This window comes from Terrapene carolina, unplaced genomic scaffold (genome assembly GCF_002925995.2).
Source record: "Terrapene carolina triunguis isolate 2854851 unplaced genomic scaffold, T_m_triunguis-2.0 Scaffold17, whole genome shotgun sequence".
NCBI lineage: Eukaryota > Metazoa > Chordata > Testudines > Emydidae > Terrapene > Terrapene triunguis.
Window position 1 is genome coordinate 2142151 of NW_020664368.1, and position 25614 is coordinate 2167764.

Genomic DNA, 25614 nt, shown 5'->3' on the forward strand with positions numbered 1-25614 from the left:
AGCACTGCTTTACCGCGTTGTATCCGAATTCGCGTTATATCGAGGTAGCGGTATAGTTGCAATCAGTATGTTTTAATGCTTACCAACCAATGAGGATCAGCCCATCTTTAGGAAAATAGGTAAAAAGTACAAATGCAAAACAAGATTAAAATCAATTATTTAAATCAAGGCTTCCTGCTTGCAGATTTAAATAATGATTAAAATCAGTGATTTCAATTGCTTTGATTTAAATCTATCTACCGAAACTAGTTCTTTTCCAAGTGATGGACAGGGTATTTTTAGGCGCTTAGATACTGGAATTTGCTTTTTCTCCACTGCTTGTACAGAGCCTGTACCTGACCTTTTTAAAGCCCTTCCTTGTTTTTTGAGTCTCTCTCTTTGACTGGTTGATTAGTTGGGTGGGAGAATGCCCTTGTCCTACTACCCTTTGAAAAAGAGGCAAAAACTGTTTTGTTTTTTGTCCAAATTTTTGGACATATGCCCTGAGAAATGTTAACAGTCTGTAAATCAAAAACAAGTTCATCTTGGGAAAAGAGAAGAGATGCCTCCATAGTGCAGATACTTTCTCTGCTTAGAGGAGTATTTCTTCCCGCCCCCCTCCCCAACCACCTTTTTCTTGACTTGATAGGGCATTTATGCTTATACAGGAAGCAGTCTTCCTTAACTTGAACTTCTTTACAAGATTCTTTTTAGGTGAAAAATCTGAAGAACTGACCCAAATTGAGGCGTTGTCAGAGGAGGTTTTCGAACAAATTGATAAATTTAAACAGTAATACATCACCAGGACCTGAGTGTATTTACCCAAGAGTTCTAATGGAACTAAGATATGAGATTGCAGCACTACTAAGTATGATATGTAACCTATCGCTTAAATTAGCCTCTGTACCAGATGACTGGTGGATAGCTAAGGTAACACCAGATTTTTTTTTTTTTTTTTTTTAAGGCTCCATAGGCAATCCTGGCAATTACAGGCTGGTAAGCCTACCTTCAGTACCAGGCAAATTGGATGAAACTATAGGAAAAAACACATTTATCAGACACACAGATGAACACAATATGTTGGTGAAGAGTCAACATGGCTTTTATAATGGGAAATCATGCCTCACCAATTCATTAGAATTTTTTGAGGGTGTCAACAAACATGTGGACAAGGGTGATCCAGTGGATATAGTATACTTCGATTTTTCTGAAAGCTTTTCACAAGGTTTCACACCAAAGGCTCGTAAGCAAAGTAAGGAGTCATGGGATAAGAGGAAAGGTCCTCTCATGGATCATTAACTGGTTAAAAGATAGGAAACAAAGGGTAAGAATACATGGTCAGTTTTCACACTGAAGAGGGGTAAATAGTGGGGTCCCCCAAGGATCTGTATTGGGACTAGTTCTGTTCAACATATTGATAAATGATCTGGAAAAGGGGGTAAACAGTGAGGTGGCTATGTTTGCAGATGATACAAAATTATGCAAGATAGTTAAGTCCAAAGCTGATTGTAAGGAGTTAGAGGGATTTCACAAAACTGGGTGACAGGGCAACAAAATGGCAGATGAAATTCAATATTGATAAATGCAAAATAATGCACATTGGAAAACATTATCCCAACTATACATACAAAATGATGGGGTCTAAATTAGCTGTTACCACTCAAGAGAGATCTTGGAGTGAGTTAGTGCTCTGAAAAATCTGCTCAATGTGCAGTAGCAGTCAAAAAAGCTAACAGTGTTAGGAACCATTAGGAAAGGGATAGAAAATAAGACAGAAAATATAATGCCACTATATAAATCCATGGTATGCTCACACTTCGAATACTGAATGCAGTTCTGGTCTACTCATTTCAAAAAAACAATATATTAGAATTGGAAAAAATACAAAGAAGGGCAACAAAAATTATTATGGGTATTGAACATGTGAGGAGAGATTGAAAAGACTGGGGCTGTTCAGCTGCTAAAACAGACTAAAGGGGGGGATATGATAGAGGTCTATAAAATCATGAATGGTGAGGAGAAAGTGAATAGGAAAGTGTTATTTATCCCATCACATAACACAAGAACCAGACATTACCCAATGAAATGAATAGGCAGCAGGTTTAAAACAAACAAAAGGAAGTTTTTCTTCACCCAGCGCACAATCAACTTGTGGAATTTGTTGCAGGGGATGTTGTAAAGGACAAAAGTATAACTGAGTTAAAAAAAGAATTAGGTAAGTTTACAGATGATAGGTTCACCAGGGACTATTAGCCAAGATGGTCAGGGACACAACCCCATGCTCTGGATATCCCTACACCTTTGACTGCTAGAAGCTGTGACTGGATGATAGGGGATGGATTACTCAATAAATTGTCCTGTTCTGTTCACTCCCTCTGAAGCATCTGGCACCAGCCACTTTTAGAAGACACAGTGTTGGGCTAGATGGACCATTGGTTTGACTCAGTATGGCCGTTCTCATGTTCTTAAGATCTCTGCCAGAAAGATTTGTTTTTCTGTAGTTTGGGTACTTTGTGGACAAGCTTGGGCACTGAAGTTTTCAGAATCTGTATGGCATGTGCAAAAGTTTAAGCTTTCCCAGAAATGTGCCCCAGCCCTGACGTGGAAAGATTGTCTCCGTAAGCGTGTAGTTATCTATGCTTTTTCATTTCTTGATCTCTCTGCCAACAAAGAAGCTAATTGTGACTGTAGTTTTTGAAATGTGGGCACCTTCCCACTAGGGTCTGGACTGATGTTGCCTACTTTGCATATAGGCTGCTGAATAGCCATCATATTGTGACTTCTGGTGACTAGCAATCTAGGCTGCACTTGAACTGGTGACCTGAAGGTAACAGGCTTCATATCCTATTACCAGTCAATACTTTGAAAGATTTTTTAGAAATCATCTCTTCATAATAAAATAAATGGCACAGTGAATGTGTTTTGAATGGCTCATCAATCTAGCAAAGGTATAACAAGGTCCAATGGCTGGCAGTTGAAGCTAGACAAATTCAGACTGACAATAAGGTGTACTTGAGTGAGGGTAATTAACACTGGAACAACTTACCAAGGATTTTGGTGGATTCTCCATCACTGGCAACTTTTAAATCACGACTCGATGCTTCTCTGAAAGAAAGTTTCTAGTTCAAAGAGGGATTATTTGGGGGAGTTCTATGGCCTGTGTTATAGAGGAAATTAGACTAGATGATCACAGTGGTCCCTTTTGGCCTTGGAATCTATGAAAAAATGAATCTAACCGTGATCTGTGAAAACCTCCTAATACCAGAGTTTCTGTTCAAGACAGGTGTTTCAAAAACCACTTCTGCTTTTTCCATCCTTGTCCTTCAGCATGTCTTGCATCAGTGACTTTTTAGCACTTAACTTCTGCTGTTATAAAATAAAAGGAAGTTGAGTGTGACAAGACTAAATATTTGGGTCTGAAGACTGTTTTTGATAATATATATGTATAGCTGTTCTAGGCTTCTCACTCGTCCATCTTAATAGACTTATAAAATGTTAATGACCTGAATTACTCTCCTAAAGAACAGAATAGAATTAGATTACTGTGTATAACCTTTTGCTGTCTCAAAGTGCTTGACAGAGCAATGACATCTAGATACTGAAAGTGTTGTGGCTGAATATGCATCCAGAGACTGTTTTTGTGATACACTTTTGTTTTTTATTTCATCTCAAAACCCAACGTCAATGAGACTGATAAGCAGAAACTCTTTCACATGGAGGATGAGACTATCTTGCTAAACATATATTGTACCTTTAAGACAGTTAAAACTAGATTGGATGAAACACTTAAAATAAAAATTGTAGGGCATAATCCTATGCTATCATAGAGGGCGTGTGTGTAAAAAGCTTCTGCACTTCAAGGTCCATCTGCACCTACATATGTAGGAGTAGAGGTATATGTATTTTTCTTACCAATCCCTGCTTCAGGAGGAAACAATTTGATTTTAATATTTCATTTTTTTGTGTGTGCAACTAAATCTTTCCTGTGCTGTTCATAATGCAAATGTGGGTTAGAGCAGGGGTGTATAAAACATTTTAAAATCATATATATTTATTTGCTCTAGAAACTTTCCTACGTTGGCAAACATTGAAAAGAAGAAAGCATTACAGATAGAAAAAGAGGAGAGAGGAGAAGTGCTGACAACTACACAGTTTGGGTAAGCTTTTTCTGACAATTTTGTTCACTCTAGTAGTTAGTCCAAAAATACTATCTTTGATTCTTTTTATCTATTGTGCAAATACTTGTAACTTTCACTGTACACTTATATAAACTGAGTGGACTTGTATCCTTCATTTAACCCACCAACATGTTACAAATTTAATACGTTGTTCACAGTATTCTACAGTGGATTGTAGTGAGTCTGATCTGGTTGAAACAATACGTTTGCAACTTTGATGTGCTCGCAGAGTTCCACTCTCTGGCTTGTTTAAGAAAACCAAATTGCAGAATAGCCATTAGGCTAAAGTAATAGATGCTGAGTCTTTGAAAGAGAAGTTGCATTGTGTGACTTTGCCTCCTGCCTGAATCTGACCGGTCTAATTCACTCCCCCCTTGCAAAAAAGAGGGGGGGAAAACAAAAAAAAAAGTGAGTTGGTTTATGATTCTAGATTATATTTCTCTCCCCCTCCCTCCACCACTCCCCTTCATTTTTTTCAAATGGTGGGGTCAGAGCAATAATAACAAACTTAAGAAGGAATTATATGTCTGAGTTTATAAGCTATCTAATTGTCACTGTAAACTGCTTTGGTAGCTGAAAATACCTTCAATACTCTTATTTTCATCTCTTCCACCCTGCCTCATCTTGATTTCTCCTCTGGGGCTCTTTTTTTGTTCCTCTTGGATTTTATTTGTTCACTCCCGTCATGTACTCTGATCTATTTTTTCCCCCCTCCATACCTCCATATGTGTGGCCTCTGCTCTTTTCCTCCTCCCCCACCCCACCTTTTTGCATACTGTCTGCCTCATGTTGAGCTTCATCAGTGGCTTTACTTGAATACTGCTGTAGGGAGGGATTTTTTTTAAAGGTGTTATAATCTCCCAAACCTCCAGGGTCTGGTTTAGTGGACCAGAGGATCTGAGTGGGGGCAGCAAGAATGTTCCCAGCTTGTTATGTCAGACTCCTTCCTGCCTCTTTGTGGACCTTTCTTTCTGCTGTGGGAAAGTGGGCTTGGGCCTTGAAGTTGTCTACACTTAAAAAATCTTGCACCAGTGTAACTACATTGATTTGGTTATGCCCGTGCAAATCCCTCAGATAGATGGGCTGCACAAATGCTAAGTGGATTTATACCAATGTAACCTAATTTGGTAATGTCGACTGTTGCAAATATTCTTAATGTAGGCCAGGATCGGCAACCTTTCAGAAGTGTGCCGAGTCTTCATTTATTCACTCTGATTTAAGTTTTCGTGTGCCAGTAATACATTTTAACGTTTTTAGAAGGTCTGTAATATATAACTAATATATATAAGTCTGTAATATATAACTAAACTATTGTTGTATGAAAGTAAATACGTTTTTTAAAATGTTTAAGAAGCTTCATTTAAAATTAAATTAAAATGCAGAGCCCCCCCAGACCGGTGGCCAGGACCTGGGCAGTGTGAGTGCCACTGAAAATCAGCTCGCGTGCTGCCTTTGGCACGCGTGCCATAGGTTGCCTACCCCTGATGTAGACAAAGCTTCAGAAGCCACTCCTGTCACTTATATCTCTGGTAGCATCTCAGATTGCCTTTACTCGTCTCTTCTGGCCCATAGGAAAGCCCCCTGCTTTTAAAGAAATAAGATGGGATTCTCCTTGCATGGGGAGGAGGGGTTTGCAGTTGCAGGGGCACTTCAACAAGTGCTTGATTCTCAGTACTAGTTGTGAATTTAAAGCATTGAATGCATGAAAGCAGACATTAAGAGACGCTCCTACTTGTTTAGTAACTAAAATTAAGAGTGAATCTGGCTTGTCAAAGTAACACAATCAGTGGTATTTAATCATTTTGGTTTTAACGCATGTGGCTTCACTAGTGAGCTGTGACTCCGCAGCAGCCCTTAGGTGTCACTCAGCAATTATACTTAAATCTTTCTTCTGGTCAGAAGAGTGATCAGAAATATGATGTAAACGGTTTCCTGTTTGTTCTCACTAAGTGATCTCTATAACCCTGGCTTTCTTAAAAAGCCTGTTTCCTAACTGTTAGTACTATAAACTCAATCTGCTGCCCAAAAAGCTGTAATTTTTGGTATGAATGTCAATAATAAAAATCTGGAACTGGTGCTTAATCTTGCAAATTTACTGTTGTGTGAGACAGAAGAGAATTCAGCTTGCCCTCTGGAAACTTTCCTATTGAGGCAAATAGCTAAGTAAGATTTTTCAAAAGCATTTAATATTTCTATACCACCCTTGAATTCTGGCCCTCTGAAGTACTTTACAAATGTTAATTCTCAACATCCCTATGGAGTAGATTAAAGATACAGAAGGACCACTTCACCTGTCACTTAAATGTAGCTACCTGCAGGGTGGAATGTAGCAGCTGGTTAATACTGCACAGTTATGCTGTAGTTCTGAACAGGAAGTGAAGAATGCATTTGCTAATAGAACCAGCAGAGGAGGGCAGAATGCAGTTTCCAAATTGGAATTTGACTGGGACATCCAATTCTGATTCTTGAGAAGTGCCCTGGGTTTTTAGTGACCACAAGTGGTCAGGGCCTTGGTTTTATGTCTTGGTCAAAAGACAGCACCTCCAGCATCACAGCTTCCCTTAACCTGTGAAACATTGGTTAAGTATTGCTATTTATGTTAGAGGAGCGCCTAGACACCCCAAACTGAGTTCATGGCCCCATTCTGCTAGCCACTATACAAACACGTAGTAAGAGACAGTTCCTGCCCCAATGAGTTTACAGTCTAAATAAAGTCAAAGTGTGGGAGAAAGTGTTATCTCCATTTAGTGGATGGGGAACTGGTGCGCAAAGAGGTGAAATGACTTGCCTAAGGTCAAAGGACGAATGTGGCACAGCTGGAATTGAACTCAAATTGCCTTAATCAGCTGGTTTTAGGGAGAAATTTTTGCCCTTAGTATGGTATTTCAAAATTTGTCAGGTATTAGAAAGGTTCCTCTAATGTGCTCTGTGTATTCAACTGTTGGAGCGATGGTAGTGAATAAAATAAACCATTTGGTCCACTCTGGTATGGGAATTCTTGTGTTAATATAATAGTCTGGAGGTGCAATTAAGCTCTTGTCAAAACGCTAAGTAAATTATCACTTAGAAGACCCATTCTCAGCAGGCATGGATTAACATTTTTATAGGTGCTCTTCTCACTGTAACCGTGGTCTAAACACATGTCCAGCATTTCGCCATAATCTCAAATATGTAGATTGGAGGCTTATTTGTGATTTGTAGAATTGGCATACTATAGCTCTATCTTTAATTTACTTTTATTAAAAACACAGTTCCATGTTTCCCTGATACAACTTGAAATATCCTGCTCTAAAGGAGGAAAATTGTTTTCCCCTTCCCTCACTAGCAGTCCATTCTACCTTTTTCTACCTCTGCACCCTTTCCCCTCCCCTACCCACATGTGTAAGCAGTCATTGCAATTGGAGTGATAGGTTGGTCTGATGTGTCTGAGGCTTCAGTATTCAGCAAAGTGCTGTAGCAGTGTATGCTAAAACTAAGGTGACTTCAATAATAGGCATATGCTGATGAGAGATACTTTCCTTTCTGTTTTTCTGCCTTTGAATGGCCTTATTTCTCTGAATGAAGAGAATGTTGACTTTGTAATGTGAAGCGAAAAATCTAGGACTCTGTTTCAACCACTGTGTTGGGGATTAAGAAGCTTGCCTAGTTTTGTTCTTCTCTCACCCAGGTCATACCTTGTCCCACCCCATGATCGTGTGTGTCTCTCCATTTCTCTGTCTCGCTTTCTTTGTAGTTTTTTTTTTTTTTTTTTTTTTTCCATGTTTGTGTCTGGCATAGCTTCCTCTTCCTTCTGTCATGTCTCAGTTCATTGTGCCAATAGCCAAATGAGACTTTTATTAACCCCAAATAAAGCACTTGTAGATGGGTGTTCTAGTAAACTACATTTGGCTACTAATATGCTGAAACTGGCAGATTAAAGTATTGAAGCAGGGCAGAGCAACGTAAGACAGGGAGAGCTGAAAAATGTTGTATTGAAGGATAAATATTCCTCTAATCTCTTGACTGCTATAGGGCACAGGGTTTTAATTTTGTTGCGGGGGGGGGGGGGGGGGAGTGTTTACCTTGATTAGTTTCATTTATTTTGTGTGGTGGTATTTGTTTAAGAGTTTTACATTTTCTTTCCTCTAGCAAAATGAAGGGAATGTGGAAAGCTCCACAAGATGAAGAGACTTCTGGGTGGCAAGGAAGACAGAAGAAGAAGCAGAAGCGTCAGTTCTGGAAGAAGTTTAAGAAAGCTGATGGAGATGATGCATCTCCGTTGAAAGCTCAGAATTCAGCTGGTGGACCAGAAAATCATACGTTTGTTAAGGAACCTGAAAAACAATCTGTTTCAGATGCACCGACCTATAGGAAGGATGTGGATCCACTTGGCATTCTGGCAAATAGTGATGCTGGTAAGATGAGGGAAGGAGCTTGGAGAAATCTTTTATTTTAGGCGGAATTAATATTACGTAGGTAACAGCTTTTTAGGAGAGCTGGCGACTTGGAAAGAGCTTGTCTTTTCAAAGACTTTATACTTGGTTTGGAAGATGCCGTTGATAAGTGCTCTGTCATACTTGACAACTCTTCTATCTGCCACTTAAAACATTGTTAGGACTTTCTTGCACCACGGCCAAGGCAGTTCAAAGGTTAGTAGGTCATAGATTTGTTGCTGCCAGCTTCACTGAAGACCCTTGTACCCAGATTTTCATTAGAATTTCCTTTTAAATGGAAATTCCTGCTAAGAACATAAAATGTTGATAGAAGAAACCTGAAACTTTTTCCTCCTGGTCAGCGATTAGGAAACCCTGCCAAGGAGAAGTTTGTGTACAGTATTACGTGTTCTACAATAAATAGATTAAAGGGACAGTGTTAACTTAAATTTGGTCCAGAATTAACTATTGTAAAAACAAACTTTGATTTAAAAACAAAGGAGTAGAAATGTTTCCACCCAAAAAAATTGCTTTAAAAAAAAAATGAAAGTCCCTTTATCCTTGAAACCAAATTCTGCTGTTCTGAGAACCTAAAAGTGAAACTGACTTCATTGTCTTAAGGTGAGTGAAATGTAAAAAGTAAAACAAAACTAGTGACAAATTGTTTTTTTTTAATTTTCATGTTTAATAATCTAATATGGGGTTAATACATAGGCAATACAATTGTTACAAAATCCTGATTTCAGGTAGTGTTTCTTTAATTCTTGTAATTGAACCAGGCTTCCACAAAAACTTTTAACAGACACCTTTCTAATAATGTTACTAATAGGGGGTTTTGCATGTTTTTTCCCCCCAAATTTCCATGTAGGTTCCATGCAAAAGAACTGACATGTATTAGCCTTCTGGTTAAATGCCAGCATTTGAGTATATCTGTGATGCCTCCAAAGGAAATGGTGTGTCTTGGTACATATAGCTTTGCATCCCATTAAATCTATCTGTGATTTTAATTGTTTACTTTGGGTTGCTTTTTGTAGATTTTTCCCTTTTGCCCACTAGCAGCTATTCATAAGTCATTGGTCCATTTATCCTGTATCTTAGCTCCCTGGCATTCTGTGTTATGGTGAACAACTTGGATTATAAACTCATGCATACAGATGGCGCTAAATACATATTTTTAAGTAATCAAGTTCTCTGAGATCTCATTGCCGTAGTCTTATAAGCTTGATTTGAATGTCCCTTAAAGTGATTTCACAATGGGATCTCAAAATTTCTTCCTGTTGGAAATTCTAATTTTAAATGTAAATAATTCTCCCCCTGTAAAAGATTAATTTCTGCACATATTTATCACCCGACTACATCCGGGAAATCTAAACAAGTTTCTCCCTTTCTGCTATTTGCAATTAATAGCAAAGACTGTAATTAAATTTACTATATGAAGATGGAGCCAAAAGCCCAAGTCCTTGTTCAGAGAAATCAAACTGCTTTTTCCCCTACAGTCTTTGTCAGGGCTATAAATCGGTGTTTAGACAACTCCTGCCCCTGAATGTTAATGGAAAGAAAGTAGCAAGCATTTTATCAAGCAATGGTGTTGAATAACCTTGTCCAGTGTTAGATGCATATTCTCCAGGAGAAGGTCTAGTGACAAAGCTGGCTGTCAACATATAGGAGCATTGAAAGGTCTTGGTACTCTCTTTGCAGAGTCGGACAAGGATGGAGCAACTGCAGAGGATGGAAAGTTGGGATTGACTGTCATTCCAAAGCAGGTAACCTCCGCCCTGAGTTCACTGGTGACCAACTATGGCAGCACATCAGATAGCGAGAGCGAGCCAGAGGGTGAGTTGGGGTCTAACTAGCTTTTTTCTGTCTTATGAACAGCAAAAGCTTTCAAAGTGTACCAGAAAAGACACTTTGTCTCCGTATAAAAATCAATCTGAGAAGGAAGGTGGCATGCAGTGTGGGCACCTTGCCTCTCCCGCCTTTCTGTCCCCCTCCTTTCATCCCTCTTCCCATAGTTTTGTCCTCATTTATGAATATGTAAATTTGCAGCTTTTTATATTCGGAGACTTACATTCTTAGATCTAACCAAAGACACAAACACAATATTTACTGGCTCTACTTCCAGGATATTCATGAGTGGGAAAACATCCTGGTTCCTGGCACCTCTGGTTGCTGGTGGAGTAATTGAGAGCAGCCTTGGATCTGCCACTCTAGCTTGTTAGGCAGTGAGGGACATGTGTGTTAAAGGTAGAATGTTTTGTATCTCGAGGGGGATGGTTTTCTGCTGTTATGCTTGCAGCGTTCAGTGTACGTCATACGAACACAGACACAAATGGAGGATGAAAAAGGTAACATGGGATGAATGGAAGGATGGGAAAACCCAGCAGATTGCACTGAGGCTACTCTAAGAGCAACTGTTGCTCCCTGGAGGAGAGACCACTCATTATTTATATTGCAGTAGCAACCACAATGTACCATTTGTATACCCAGGATTCACTGAGTGTAGAACATTAGAATTGCCTACAAGATCAGACCTCTGATTTATCTAGTTCATAGCCTGTCTATTAATAATCATTCTCTTTTTTTATACTACATTCCAGAGTTTCCTCAGAGGGTGGCAGGTTCACAGTGTTGTTTTTCTTGATTTGTTTCTTTCCCCCTGTGTTACGTGCCCTGTCCTACCATCTTGTTCTGAGATAAAGGTGGGGATACATCCTATCCAAAAAGAGAATGTATAACTTTTGGAGAAATGTATGTGAGTGAAAAAAAATCCTTAAAATCCTTACCCTAAAATTGTGTTTGGTGAAGAGGGCCAGGAATGTGCTGTCACTCACCCTGTGAGCTAATAGCCAAGCTTCTAGTACTTTCTACATAAGTGTGCTACCACTAGAGATTCTTGTAGTGCTTGGAGACTGAGTGCACATTCTGATTTAATGCAGAGCTCATTCCTTCCGTGGTCACCATTACAGTAATATCTGAGCATGTCACAATCTTTAATGTAGTTATCCTCACAACACCCCGGCGAGGGAGGTAAGTGCTATTACCACCCATTTTACATACCGGGAACTGAGACACACAGACTGAGGGCTGGTCCACACTTACCCCCCAAATCGAAGTAAGGTACGCAAATTCAGCTACGTGAATAACGTAGCTGAATTCGACATACCTTACTTCGAACTTACCGCGGTTCAGACGCGGTCCACACGCGGCAGGCAGGCTCCCCGTCGACTTCGCGGTACTCCTCTCGCTGAGCTGGAGTACCGCAGTCGACGGGGATCACTTCCTGGTTCGATTTATCGCCTCCAGACCAGACGCGATAAATCGAACTCGGAACTTCGATCCGCAGCCGTCGAACTACCGGGTAAGTGTAGACTAGCCCTAAGTGACTTGCCCAAGGTCATAGAGGAAGTCTGTGGCAGAGCAGGGAATTGAATTTGGATCTTGCAAGTCACAGGCTAGCACCTAACCACGGAGCCATCCTTCTTGTCCATGTATTTCACTGCAAACTGGGTTATAATGTGAAAGCAGTGTGCTCTGATGTATGGAACATGGGACTGATTGCAAGACAGAGACCTGAGTTCTGATCCAGACTCTCTCTACTGGCTCTCTGATATTGGGCAAATCACTTAACTTCTGTGTGCTTGTTTTCTCTTATGGGAATGGTGATAAGATCCCCTCCTCTGTAGAACTCCATTATCATTAAAACAGGACATGCTAGTACCAGTAGTAGTAACTAAGTGAGCTGTCAGTATGGAGATATGTGATTGTTATTTAGGACTTTGAGAGTTTACAGTTTTGTTCTTTCTTTTTTTAGAAGTTCCTGCCAAGATTGTAGCAAAAGCTCTTAAGGAAAATCAGACTATCCTCCAAAATATTCCTCAGGCTTCAAATATCCCTCAAAGTCCAAATAGCATAAACCGCAAGGAACGTGCAGAATTTACAAGTGCAACGTTGGTGAGCTCAAATACAAACACAGGGCATTGCAGACGTTCTAACAGACGGAGGAAGAAGTCGCTCCCTGTACTGCCCAAACGTCGTCCAACACTGCTGGAAATGGTAAAGGACCTCACTCTCTCTCTTAAATAATGGCTGCCTGCCACACAGGGGTCTTACTTTAACTATACATGAGTCATATTACAGTATAAAGCTGTCTATTTTAGTAGCAGCTCTTTTAAGATGGTGGCTGGATGAACATACATTTCAGCAAAAACGTTGCACAAATATGTAAACAGATTACTGCATGGTACTGTTCAGATTATGGCTTGCTTTGGTGAGCCAGAATTGAAAACTTAATCACATAGTTAGGAAGCTACACTGAGGACAAAAAAAAATATTTTTTTTTTGCTCTAAAGATTCACATAAATCATGCTTACTTTTATGTGGTCCAGTCATTATTCGGATTCCCTTCTTCTCCCCTCCCTCTGCCCCCTTGATGTGAGGCCCTACATTGAGTGAGGATGTGAGTACCAGGCTTCTGGCTGAGACAGACTGGATGGTGGCCTTGTGCCGCATCAACACCTATCTCTAATCAGCTAGAACGGTTGTCAGGGAACATCAGGCATCCTATCCAACCCTCTTCTCTCCTTCTTCCCCATTTGGACATTAGAAAAAACTTTCTGACTGTCAGGGTGGTTAAGCACTGGAATAAATTTCCTAGGGGGGGTTGTTGAATCTCTGGCATTGGAGGTTTTTAAGAGCAGATTACACAATCACCTGTCAGGGATGGTCTAGATAATACTTAGTCCTGCTATGAGTGCAGGGAACTGGACTAGATGGCCTCTCAAGGTCCCTTCCAGTCCTGTGATTCTATGGTTCCCTCCCGCATACACAGGCCTCTTCTATGTAGAAATATACTTTTCACTGGTTCGCAAACTGGCCTGTATATCACTGGTGTTCTGAAGATTTAGGTGAAGCCTCCTTGACCAAAGCAGTCAGTCTTCATGTTGTGACTTTTCTTTCTAGCTGAGGATGAGTCTGGGGTATGCAGAGGTTATTCTGACCAACTAAACTTAAGCAAAATAAACCAACAACAACTTTCATCCAGCACAGTTGTTCTTTACATTTCTCTGGCAGATTCAGCTGTCATTTCATAGAATTTAAGGCCAGGAAGGACCATTATATCATCTAGTCTGTCCTCCTGTGTATTACAGGTACTAAATTGTTGTGTGCCAGAGGCAGAGAGAAACAGGAGAGACTGAGGTGCCACCAATGCCCAAGGCCTCTGCAGTGGCAGGGAATAGATGAGGTGAGATAGGATCATCTGGACATAACAAGCGATCATTGCCCCATGCGGCAGAGGAAGGTTGGAAAAAACCCAACCCTGGTTCCTTTCAAGCAATACTGACATTGGAGGTGTGGCAATGCTAAGGATGGAACCAATCTATAAAGCAACGTTGGGGATCAGAACAGCAAGAACTGTGCCTAAAAAAGGACTGGCTACTAATGTCAAGTTCTGCCGCCAGAGAGAAGGAATAAATTGCATAGATATAATATGTGGGCTGGGGATCTTAGGTGGATGGAACAGATGTTGAATTGTAAAGCATATTTATTTTTGTCTTCTCACTTTCATATTGTCCTAACATTACTTGTTCATATGCTAATCACTATGGTTGTAGCAGGAAAAATGTAGATTGGAGTGGGTGTTTGTGATGGGAGGCATCCAGAAGAGGATTGCCACTGTAGGAAGTGGTCTGTGGTGTGAAAATTCTGAGAAACCAAGTCAGAAAGTCTGTGGAAAACCTGTCCACCCTTCTCCCTCCCTCCGAAGGGATTTGCTTATTGAAAGAACGTGCTGTGTGTGAAATGATGTGGTTTTTTAAAAGCAGATCTTGTGGTGGTGCTGCAGAGCTTTCTGTTGGCGTTCATTAAATCCGCTTCAGTACACCCAGGATGTTTATCATAGTCCCACGTATGACCATGTATGTTTAGATACATTTATAGCATACAGACTGACTGAGAATAACAAAACCCATACGTCATATTTCTTCCAATATTTGTCAATACATACAGCAGGATAAAAAGGTGTTGTGCACCTAGTTGCTCATGTGGTTTAAATATAATGAGACAGATGGCCAGTTAACAAACTTTATTAAAGGATGATTGTGCATCCCATCTGCTTCTTCATGCCACCACTTGGGAATTCTGCAGTTACCCCAACTACAGCAACAAGAATGTTGTTACACTGTCCTCACACTGTGTGTGTGTGTGTGTGTAATGATTACAATAAGCTCCACTAGCTGAACTGCCTTCAATCATTTTATGTATAGGTAAATATCAAAAAGTGTAACTAGTTCATTTTATGGACTAACTGCCTGCAACTCTTTTAAAAAGCTAGTATGGATAGCAAGCACCTTTTTAAATGGCTAAATAGACTTCTTTGTTGGAAATAAATTTATAACAAAAAATTGCTTCCCATCAGATCTTACATGCCAAGTTCAGCTGAGTGCAACTTTTTACAGTAGTTCTCTTGTAAATGATCAGATAGTCACAGATTTAACCCCCTACTTTATACTCACATCTTATTCAGCAAAGTCCATTTACTTTTAGCGTTCACAACGCCAAAAACATCCTACAGTCTTCCAACTGTTGTAGAAATACTAGTTTAACTTTCTCAAAGCATTAGTAGGAGTTCAAAGAAAATAATGTCTTTAGCAGTCTAGTGAAGAAACGTTGTGTATTTTTTTTCCATGGAAAAATTAATGGCATTTGGATGTATTAATTTTTCTGCCAGGTAGGTTAAACTGGGAATGACAGCTCATTCGAAAGGATTTTGTCAAATTCAACCAGCTCTAATGCAGTGATAAAACTATAGCCCCCTGATTCAGCAAAGAGCTAAAGCACGTGAGTTATCCAATTTGAAGTCAATGGGACAAAGGTGCCTTACTGAATCAGGGTCATAATGTTCACATGCTAATTAAAACTTCACATCTTCCAAAGCAGTGTATCGCTGTTACAAGCCTTGCAGCATCCCTGGGAAATAATCCCATTTTACAGATGAGACTCCGACTTTGCCAGCACCCCACAGTAAATCAGTGGTAGAGCTGAGATTGGCTCCAAGTCCTGAATTCAATCTAATAGGGTAGTTTCTCCTGCCTCTTTGCTTCCAGGTCTTGCTTGCAAACCTATTATATACATTTGCAAATACATCTAAATGAACTGTGTCACCATACCTTGTTTACTTTGCATCTGTTACTGACTAGGAGACAGAAACCTGCATCACTTTCTCTTTTTCATTCCAGTTATTAGCCCAGGACATACGACACGAAAGGAATGTGATTCTGCAGTGTGTTCGATACATCATCCGAAATGACATGTTTGGACTTCACTTAAAAACAGAACCAGTAGCTGAAACTGACAGTGGACAAGCTTCTAGAGCTGCAGCGGAGTTTTTGACAGACAGACCTGATGGATCTAATGTTTCTTGTAGCTCTGACCTTCAATTAGCAGAAGGAGAACAAGATGCATTATTTATATCTCAAAGTGAAAAAGCAGCTATAGGTCAGGCGTCACAGATGATTCACTATATAGATGAGGAGACATGGGAAACCCCAGCGAGTCAATGTGAAGAAAACTGACATTTGTTACGGTATGCCTGTGTCATGGAGGGTGAACCAAAGGCTCAACTTTTGTACTTCACTGAAATATTTTTTGAAAGACAGTAGAATAGAAAAAAATAAATCATATCTTTTGTATTTTAAGAACCATTAAAATCACTTTTCTGAACACACTGCCAGAAGTGACCCTTTCCTTGTGGAAATTACATCCATTTCAGATGGCTCTTTGCCTTCTACTTGAAAAGCTCAGTAGTGGAGCATAGTTACCTCTTTCTTCAGTAGCAGTGTTTGTTTGCCCATGGGTTTGAATTGAGGACTCTTCATTACAGAATATGCCAGTGTTTTAAAACCATAATCAGAGCAAAATTATGCTGTTGATAATGGTGCTCTCTAACTTGCTCAGACAACCAGTTGTCACTGGAGGGTTAGTGGGCCTCTGAATGTTTTGAAATAAATTTTTAATACATCTCTCAGCTGTTAGTTTAAAATTATAAAATTTACGAAATAGTTGGTTTGGCTCTAAAACTTTCACACTGAAATCTACCACTAGTACAATAAATCAGTTGAGCAGAGAGAATGGAAGCACAGTTAAGGTGGTGGCAGCTTTAGGTGGGGAGTTAAGTAGAGAGTAGAAAGTTGTTTGAAATCATTCTTTAAGTGACAAACCAGTAGCTACTGCCACCTTTTATCCATCCTTTAATAGCTGCCTGTAACTGTAGACATAGCTTCACCTCAAGCCTTAACTGCTGTAGCTGGTCATTGCTTGGCTGAACTAGCTCTTGAAATGGATCCTTATTGCTTGTAGGAATGAGTGCTATAAATTAAGGGCTTTGGAGCTGTGCTCCGGCTCCGGAGCAAGCTCCAGGCAAAAACCTGCAGCTCCACTGCTCCGGAGCTGCTCCGCCCTTCATCTCTGGGCTCTGCTCCAAAGCCCTTAGATTTTAATTTTGGAGTTAAGGAAACTTCCTAGGATGAGTTTCTGTTTATCTCCCCTAGTTAATATAAAAGTAAGACTGTTATCTGGCATTCTATAACCTGTTTTTTCTGATTCATTTTTAAAATGCCAGTGACACATCCCGTGGATTTCCTTGGAATTGTGCTATTAATGTCACTCATACAAAATGTTCATTCTTTTCTGTGGTGCCTGAAGTTATAAATCTCATACAAGCTTTCATGAGCTTTAAAGTTGCATTAGTTGAGGATTTAAAAATAAGTTCACCACCTTTCGGTTAAATTGTGTATACATTTGTCAGGCACCTTCTTGTGAAGTTCAACTGTCAGTTTGTCTCACTCCCAGTGGAAATATGATATGAAAGTGACTTAGTCTGCTTAAAAATAGTTCCCCACATTCTGTATTTTAGCCACAATTATTACATATTGTAGGCTCAGTTTCTAAATTAAATTGCCTTCTCAGGAAATGCATTGATCTTTCTTTGCTTTACTCATTCAGGTACAAGTACACCCCGGTATGTAACCTGCAGAATACTAAGGACTGTAGGGGTTTTTGTATTCTCCAATAGCTGTATGTATTAAGTTATCTTGTTCAGTTTTTAAAACACTTGCCAGTTTTGTGGAAATAAATCTTGTTCGTGGAGTACAGGAGGCAGGGAATAGCTGAAAATTCCATCTTTACTGCTCTACTATATATAGCTACACTGTATACTATGTTTGTAAGATACTGTGTACATTTATGGAATTATATAAATATTGGCACTCATGTAAGAGGGTGGCGAGTCCTAGGAATGTGTATATGTAATAGATTATTAAATACAGCAATCATAAACTTGTTATATATGTACTTGCAAGCCAGATGACTCATCCTTCCCATGGTGGTCCCACATACCATCACTTCATTTTATTACCTTGAGTGTGGCTGTTACCCAGTTTACTGCAGTGAAAAATAAACAGCGAAAATTTAGCTAAGGAGATTGGAACTTTTACAGAATTTGGTTTCTGGATACACTTGTATTCAGTCTGGGTGTGGGGGTGGGGAGGGGTGTCAAATCAACAGTTGTATCAGTGTAGTAAACAAAAATGAGCAAGTTAGGATTACTACAGAATTGCACTTCTTTTTTTTGTAACTAATCCACCCCTTAAGGTCCTGCTCTTGTTCCTATTGAAGTTTGTGGCAAATCTCCTTTTGCAGAGGGAGGTCCTGAGAGAGGAAGGCTCTGCTATGAATTGCTTGTACTTCTGTTCCCTGATCTAAGATTATTAAAATTCTACAAAATGTAGACCCATTAGAAGTCTTTCTCTCCCCCTCCCCTCCCCCCCGCCCAAGTTGTGGTGGGCTTGGGGGCCTTTCTGGGAAAAACATTTAACATAGAAGGACTACCTGTCTTAAATCAATCATTCATTTTGCTTTTGTGGTGTTTGTACTGCATATATTTAAAACTGCCTTTTGTGCTCCAGGAATGAACTGCTTCTGCTTAATCTAGGGAAGACATGTAGGTTGCATTAAACCAGGAATAGCAGGCTTGGTCTGCATACAAAAAACCCAACTTTTTCACTTTGGTTCCTTTTGTAAGTCAGCAGGGAGTTTCACCTGACGTTCCAGAATTAGCTTTCCTAATACCTTTATCTAGCCTTCACATTGGAATGTGAATGCTGTAATTTCCTGTCTTGCTTATGTCAAGCAGCTGCAGTTTTGCTTCTGAGGCTTTGCCTTTTCTTTTTGTATCTGAGTACGACTATGGGTTTTTTCCTCCCACTTGCATTAAGATGCCTGTCTGTGGCTGTGTAAGAAATAAGCAGTTGCATTTTGAATCCGCAGCAGCTGATTTCTTTATTATGCTATGCATGGCCTTTAATTGTTTCATTATTGATTTTGGTTGGATTATGGCATTACTGTTTGAAAAATGGAGCTTTCAGCTTTGGATAAAAATACTCAACATTTCACTCCCTCCCTTCAGCTTTGGTAACTTAGCTACAGAAGGTGTCTGATTTAAATTCATTACCCTTCTTTTAAAATTCCATGTTTCACTTATTAATCCAGAAAAACTGAAGTCCGTTTTTATAGCTGTCTAAACCTTAGTCAAGTTTGTGAATGGTGATGTGACTTAACAGACAACTCTGTTTTGTTTGAACAATGCTGCTCATTTATGGGATGGCTTCTGTCTGTGACGGGTATAAAGAAATGAACTTTGTGGCCTTGTATTACTGAACTGTAAGCCTCTCCTTGTGATTTTGTGTTTACATGAAGGTTCTTGCAGCTCATCTGTACGTGTGTTGTAGCATTCTAAAGTTGCAGACTTCAGAATTAAAAAAATAGGATCAAAAATGGTACAGAGCCATGTGAAGGGGTGTACCAACCCTGCACTCAGCCAATGGGGACTGACCAATCATTGTGGCCCAGGAGGCCATGCCCCCTTTCCCCTGCTGTGCGTGCTCCAGGTGGAAGAGCCAGATAAAAGGGGGCAGCCCAGCTCAGTCGAGGCTGGCTGCTGAGGAGGAAGGATGTGTACTGCAGGCTGCTCCAGAGATGCCGAGGATGCTCCAAGCAGCAGAGCCCATGGACGCAGACTACAGGGCAGATGACTCACTGACTGCGGAGACTGACGGGGACACCAGGCCACCACCAGCGGAGGAGATGCCTGGTGCAATTTGTGATAGGAAGTGACCCAGGGGAGGTAGTAGAAGCCGATGCCTAAATCCTTAGCGAGGAAGTCCCCAGCTTCCTAGGGCCCTGGGTCGGAACCCGGTGAAGCTGGAGGGGCTGGGTTCCCCTACCACACTCCATGGGCCACTAGGCGTGGCTGCTGTTTGCTCTTGCCCCAGCCCGTGGGCTCAGGGACCATAGACCATTTGTTTACGCAGCCCTGCCAGGGAACCAGAGCCCACCTGGCTGCAGCTCCCTGAATTAGCAAGGAATACCGAGAGCTGGATGACAGGGTGTACCAACCCCACACTGGGCCAACGGGGGCAGCCCGGCTTGGCCCACGGGGACCCCATCACAAACCAAAATACTGTGGCATGATTCAGAGAATTGGAGCTAAAAACTGGGATAAGCTGACCCTACCTAGAAAGATATATATCAAGACCTTCTCATCACCACCGCGTTGCCTATCCCCAACAATGCGTGTGTGCTCACCTCTGTTCATCATCTAAATCCCATTATTCACAAGATGTCCATCGAATTTAGTTATAAAATCTTTTATGGACAAAAATGCAGGTCTCATAACCTCATTAATTTTTTTTTTTTTTTTTTTTTAGACCTAGTGTAGAATATGTTGGTGATTCGTCCTGTTACACATGTAGAAACCCAGCCTTCATTGGGTTTTACACACACAAAACTAGTACCAGTATCTAAGTGGGTTACCCAGGATGGGCTACATTGGCTACCGTTGACTGAAGTGTGTCTGCCATTTATTTTTAAAGATAGATATTTGTTAGGGTAGAAGAATGTTTTGTGGTTCTCTGCAAGTTCCAGTTCCTCTTGGAACATTTTAAATGGCATGAGGGAAGGATGAAGAATGTCCTAGGACTCCATGAGTACCCAAGCAAAGCTAAGACCAGGTACTGCAGCTGATCTTGGAGAGCCAAAGAGAGGAGAACACTAAAGAGAGAAGATTATAGTAAGAAGCTAAATGTTTAAAATTCCATATCTACACGTGTTTGAAAGAGAAGGCAGTGGGATCCAAACTCTTGAGTCAAAGAGCTGGGTTCATTACCAACTCTTTGACTTTGTATCACCTTGGGCTATTGATTTAACCTTGCTGCCGCAGTTTCCCTATCTGTAAAGCAAGGGGAATGCTTAACTACCCTTGTAATTTTGAGAGAGATGGATGAAAAGTACCTACATGTTAAGCATTGTTCCTTGGAAGGGCACTGGGGCTAGTGAACCAGAGTGGTATCAGTCTTCAATATTCCTGTATTGATACAATCTAGAAGCATTTAATAACTTGTAAATATTCCCTCACTTCCCTGCTTTTTTTGTGTGGGTGATTTGCCCCGTCCCATCTGCTGCTCCTGTGATTGTCCTTAAATGGATTCTTCAGGCAGAGTCTCCTGTCTGTAGCTGATAAGATATGATGGTTCTTGGCAGAGTACAATTTTTCCATCTCTTCTCTACTGTACATGCTATATAGACTTTTATACGGTCTGTCTGTATAGGTTCCTGTCATTTAAAACAAATACCAGCCCAGTAAAACAAAACTAACATCCAGGAGAATGTGACACGCTGAAAGACGTTCCAAAGCACAGTAGTAGGTTTTAAAAAACATTTTTTTTTTTACTGTATATTTCATCAGGAAAAACTGTTCCTGTTGAGACTGATTAATTTGTAAGGGTTTGAACTAAGGACTCCTCACTGACAAGGGAGACCGAAGAATCAAAAGAAAAGCAATGTAAGATCACAGGAAAGAAAAAAATAAAACAAGATGAATGTGCAACTAACAATTAACCCCATTAGCCATAGTGTCTCTTGGAATTGTGCTCCCAGTCCATAAAATTAAGTGTCTGACTCTCTTTGAAAATGCATATATAGTTATTTGGTATGTGCACAGTTGTGATTCTGTATGCAAGTTGAGTATTTATATAGGCAAACTGTCAGTTCTGAATTTAACTGGCCACTTGTGGCATAGTTGTTGTTATGCATGCAAACCTAGTTTGCAGTTGCATGTGCTCCTTAACCAATATGGACTAATGTTTCGATTAAAAGGGGGATGGGGGGAGGTGGGGTTTCCTCTCAGGTAGTGTCATAAAAAGAACTCACAGAAATAGTTCTCTCTACATTGGTGATGGGACTGTTACCTTTCTGTCATCGTAAAAGAGTATGCTCTTTGCATGAATCAGGCTGTTGAAACCTCTTTCAAGTGTGCTCCCGCTGGTCTATCTGAATTAGGTAAGTTAAGATCCTGGTTTTGGACAGGATCATAATGTATTTAGCTAGCAATGTCAGCATTTACTTGTCTGTACTAATCTACTTATTGTTACTGGAGGACAACCCCTTTGCCCTATGCGCGCGTTAGGTGTATTTTTAACTCTGCTTTCTACGCCAACTTAATGTGGGGAAATAAATAGCTCTCCCGTTAAGAAGACTTGCAGAATGAACTGTGATTTGATAGCATGGTTGGTCAAAAGACCAAATGAAATGGGGAAGGTTTAGGATGTGAAAGGGAGAATGCTAGTACATTGTCCAAGGCAATTCTGTAGTTAAGGTTATTTCCTAATGTTGAGTCACAAATATGATACAATTGCTCAGTACCACATTTCGGAGCCTTTTTGGTCTCCCAAACTGCGTGCCTCGCTTTTCAATTAAGGCTAATTAATTCTAAATTTTAATTTTTTTTTTTTTTAATCACTAGGTAGGTATTGTCTCTCTAGATCTACTCAAAACAGGTCCTGAAATTTGCCTGCCTTATATTGTGAAGACATAGTTAATATTAAGGTTTTTTTTTTTTTTTTTAAATCCTATTTTTCACCCCCTTGATTTTGCTGGCACCTATTTAACTTCAGTTTCTAATTCACATTTCTGAGAGACACCATGTCTGTAAGATTTTTGCCGTGCCGTTTACCCATTTAGTTAAGGTGTGAGAGCTCCTAATCCATGCCTGAGACTGCCTTGGCATTGTCTAGCAAAGTCAAGGAAGACCAGAATTGACACTTCTGTTTCTTTCTGAAGTAAAAAATACCTTAACTTAGGTGGGATGGGGCTGGAGCAGCAACATTTCAGGCTTTCTTTTTGAAGAAGAAAGAGTATAAACCCAGTTTCAAAAAAATGTTTGCTTTTTGCATAGAATTGAATAAATGTAATGGTGTCATAAAGGTGTAGTACCTGATATTTATGGGACCAATTAAAGCAGAAACTTAGCATTTCATTATGGTGTGATTTGGTGTATGGAAGAGGAGCAGGCTAAGCACCTCTATCAGCTTTAAGGGCAAGGGGCTTTGTTTTAAATTTCTAGTTTTAATGAGAGATTGTTGAGGCAAAGGTGGTGGGCCAAATTCATCCTTGGGGTAGTTCCATTGCCTCTAACAGTTACACCAGTGATTAAGCTGGCCCATATTTAACAGATTCTTAGATGGGCTATTCAGATTGAAAAGGTTTCTGTCCTTTGTGGGAGGATGTGTGATTTCCCCTCGTGCAGTAACCATGGTCTCTGGGCTGCATCTCTGAAGTCAGAGAGAATATGAATCTCTGATCATTTACGTACAAGAGCTATAGTATGCCACATGCATGCTTTACTCCTAGGGGAATTCCGTGCAAAAAAATAAAAAATTGGCAACAAAAAATTAAAAATTCTGCGCACACTATTTTCAAATTCTGCAAAATTCTACATATTTTATTTGTTAAAATAACACAATATAATCACACCAGTTTCAATTATTTTTGGTCATTTATTTCAAAATACCTGTCAGCAAATATGTCGGTAACAATACAAACAACAAAAAAGATTCAGAAAATGTTTTCTGACAAATAGATTCCTTACTAGGCATATTAGTAGAGAATGCTGAGTAATAATTCATTTGAACTACAATACAAGCCATATTTCCTGCACCCCCCAGAAGCGGTGCAAAGGCTGGGGGAAGTCAGGGGTAATGGAGGAGCTGAGGGAGAGGGAAGTAATTGATGGGAAGGAAGGCTGTGAACTTGGAGGGTTGTTGGGTATGGGTGGGAAAAGTATGGAACAGGTTTTTGGGGGGGCTGGAGGGATTGTTAGGGAGCTTCCCCCAGGCAGACCCTGGCTGACTCCTAGCCTCTCCACCCCCACTCAGACACCTGCTTCCCAATCCCCGTGTGGCCTTGCACCCCTCCCCACTCCCCATGTCTCTGTGCCCCCACCCAGCCACTCCCCTGTCCCTGTTCCCCCGCCCCCTGTCCCCATGTGTCTGTGCCACCACACAGCCACCTGCTGTCCCTGTGTAGCTCTGCATCCCCTCCTCCATCACCATCTGGCCCTGCACCTCCCTCCCCCTGTAGCCCTGTGCCTCCACTCCCATTCAGCCCCTGCCACAGTCTGTCCTTCCCCATTAGCCCTGAGCCCCTGTCTGACAACCCCCCCAGCACCCCACACTGTCAGTCTCCCCATTGCCCCTGTCTCCTGACCTGGCCCAACAGGCACTGTGAAGAAGGCAGGCTCTTTTTCTTCCCTAGCTGCCTGGGAGCGGCTGCTGTGTTCTATCACCACAGCGCCCCCCGGTGGGCAAAAGGCAGAACTGCAGCAACTTTTCAGCAGAAGCTTTTTTCTGTGCAAAAAATTAAAAATATGCATGGCTCATTAATTATGCACACGTGCAGTGGCGCAGAATTCCCCCGGGAGTAATGCCTGCATAAAAGGGTCTGTAAAAATGCCTTCAGAGGAGACTGAGCCCATAGCCTAGTGTTAATTCTCAACCATGCCAGGTAAGAGTCTTGGGTTGCATTGTTTGACTCTGGACTGACGGGCTAAGTACACTTTCAACTGGGGGTGCCTTGTTGCAAGTGAGAAAGAATGGTCTTGTGCTTAAGACACTAGACTGGGACTTAGATCTGGGTTCAAACCCTGACTTTGCCACAGGCTTCCTGTTTGATTATGGGCAAGTCACTTAATCTTTTGCCTGAGTTCCCCATGCAAATACTACTAATTCCTGATCTCCTAGGGATGTTTGTTTGCAAGGCCTTCAAGTGAAGGCCATGGAAGGACTTCAATAAATGGAACCCCTTTCTGAGGAATTAAGGTCATTCTAACAGCCTTTGAAGGAAGTCAAGTACAGTCTCTGTCAGTAAATTGGACGGTGGCTGTGACTTGGAAGGGCAATCACAATTTGGCTGTACATGAAGATCATTATAATTTTTGTGACAATGTATCCCATAATGCTTTATGAAATATGACATAACTGGAGTATGTTTTATGCTACATGTGCCATGTAACATAGCTCTGTAAAGGTTATGGTCTACTGAATCTATTCATCCTATTTGTACACATATCATTTTTGTACTTGAAGTTATGAATATTGGCTGTATACTTGCTTGATTTCTAAGTAAGCTTTGTAAGGCATTTGGTCAGCTTCTTTAGAAAGGAATTTGCAAAGTTAAGTGCCCAATGAAGAAGCACTTAAGGAACAATGGATCTTGGAATGCTCCAATCCACATAAGAAGTCTACTTGAGGACGTTCAAGGTAACATGTGAACAATGGCTGCTACCTGTAGTTCTGAGTCATGCATGAACATGTGGCTTGCCCATGTGACTCCAAAACTCCATATTGGAGCTGGACTTAGCATAGGAGAGAGGAGAGGGTCTCCACCCACAAGAGAAAGTCTATTTAAACCTGTGGGAGACCCCTCCATTTTATCTTTAGCTGGCTAAAGAGAGAGCCTCTTCACCTCAAGGATATCTGAAAGAAACTGGAACAAAGGACAGTCACCACAGGGGGGTGTGAGTGATTGCTGGACCCAGATTAGCAGGAGACTAGTCTGTAAAAGGAAGCTTACTGGAACTGGTGAGATCTTATCTGTATTCCTTTTCTTACTGTATTAGACATAGACTTGCGTATTTTATTTTCCTTGGTAATTCA

General features: G+C 40.7%; 1 protein-coding gene across 1 annotated transcript in view; it reads left to right on the forward strand.

The window, feature by feature from the left end:
- LOC112111211 (nuclear FMR1 interacting protein 1) overlaps positions 1-16363 on the forward strand; it is a 32821-nt gene extending 16458 nt beyond the window's left edge. Inside the window, exons 6-10 of the mRNA XM_026662903.2 lie at positions 4044-4136; positions 8286-8551; positions 10268-10402; positions 12381-12622; positions 15805-16363. Coding sequence (XP_026518688.1) covers positions 4044-4136; positions 8286-8551; positions 10268-10402; positions 12381-12622; positions 15805-16140 — 1072 coding nt within the window. The 3' untranslated portion in view covers positions 16141-16363. The remainder of the gene's footprint in view (positions 1-4043; positions 4137-8285; positions 8552-10267; positions 10403-12380; positions 12623-15804) is intronic.
- Positions 16364-25614: the final 9251 nt, after the last annotated feature.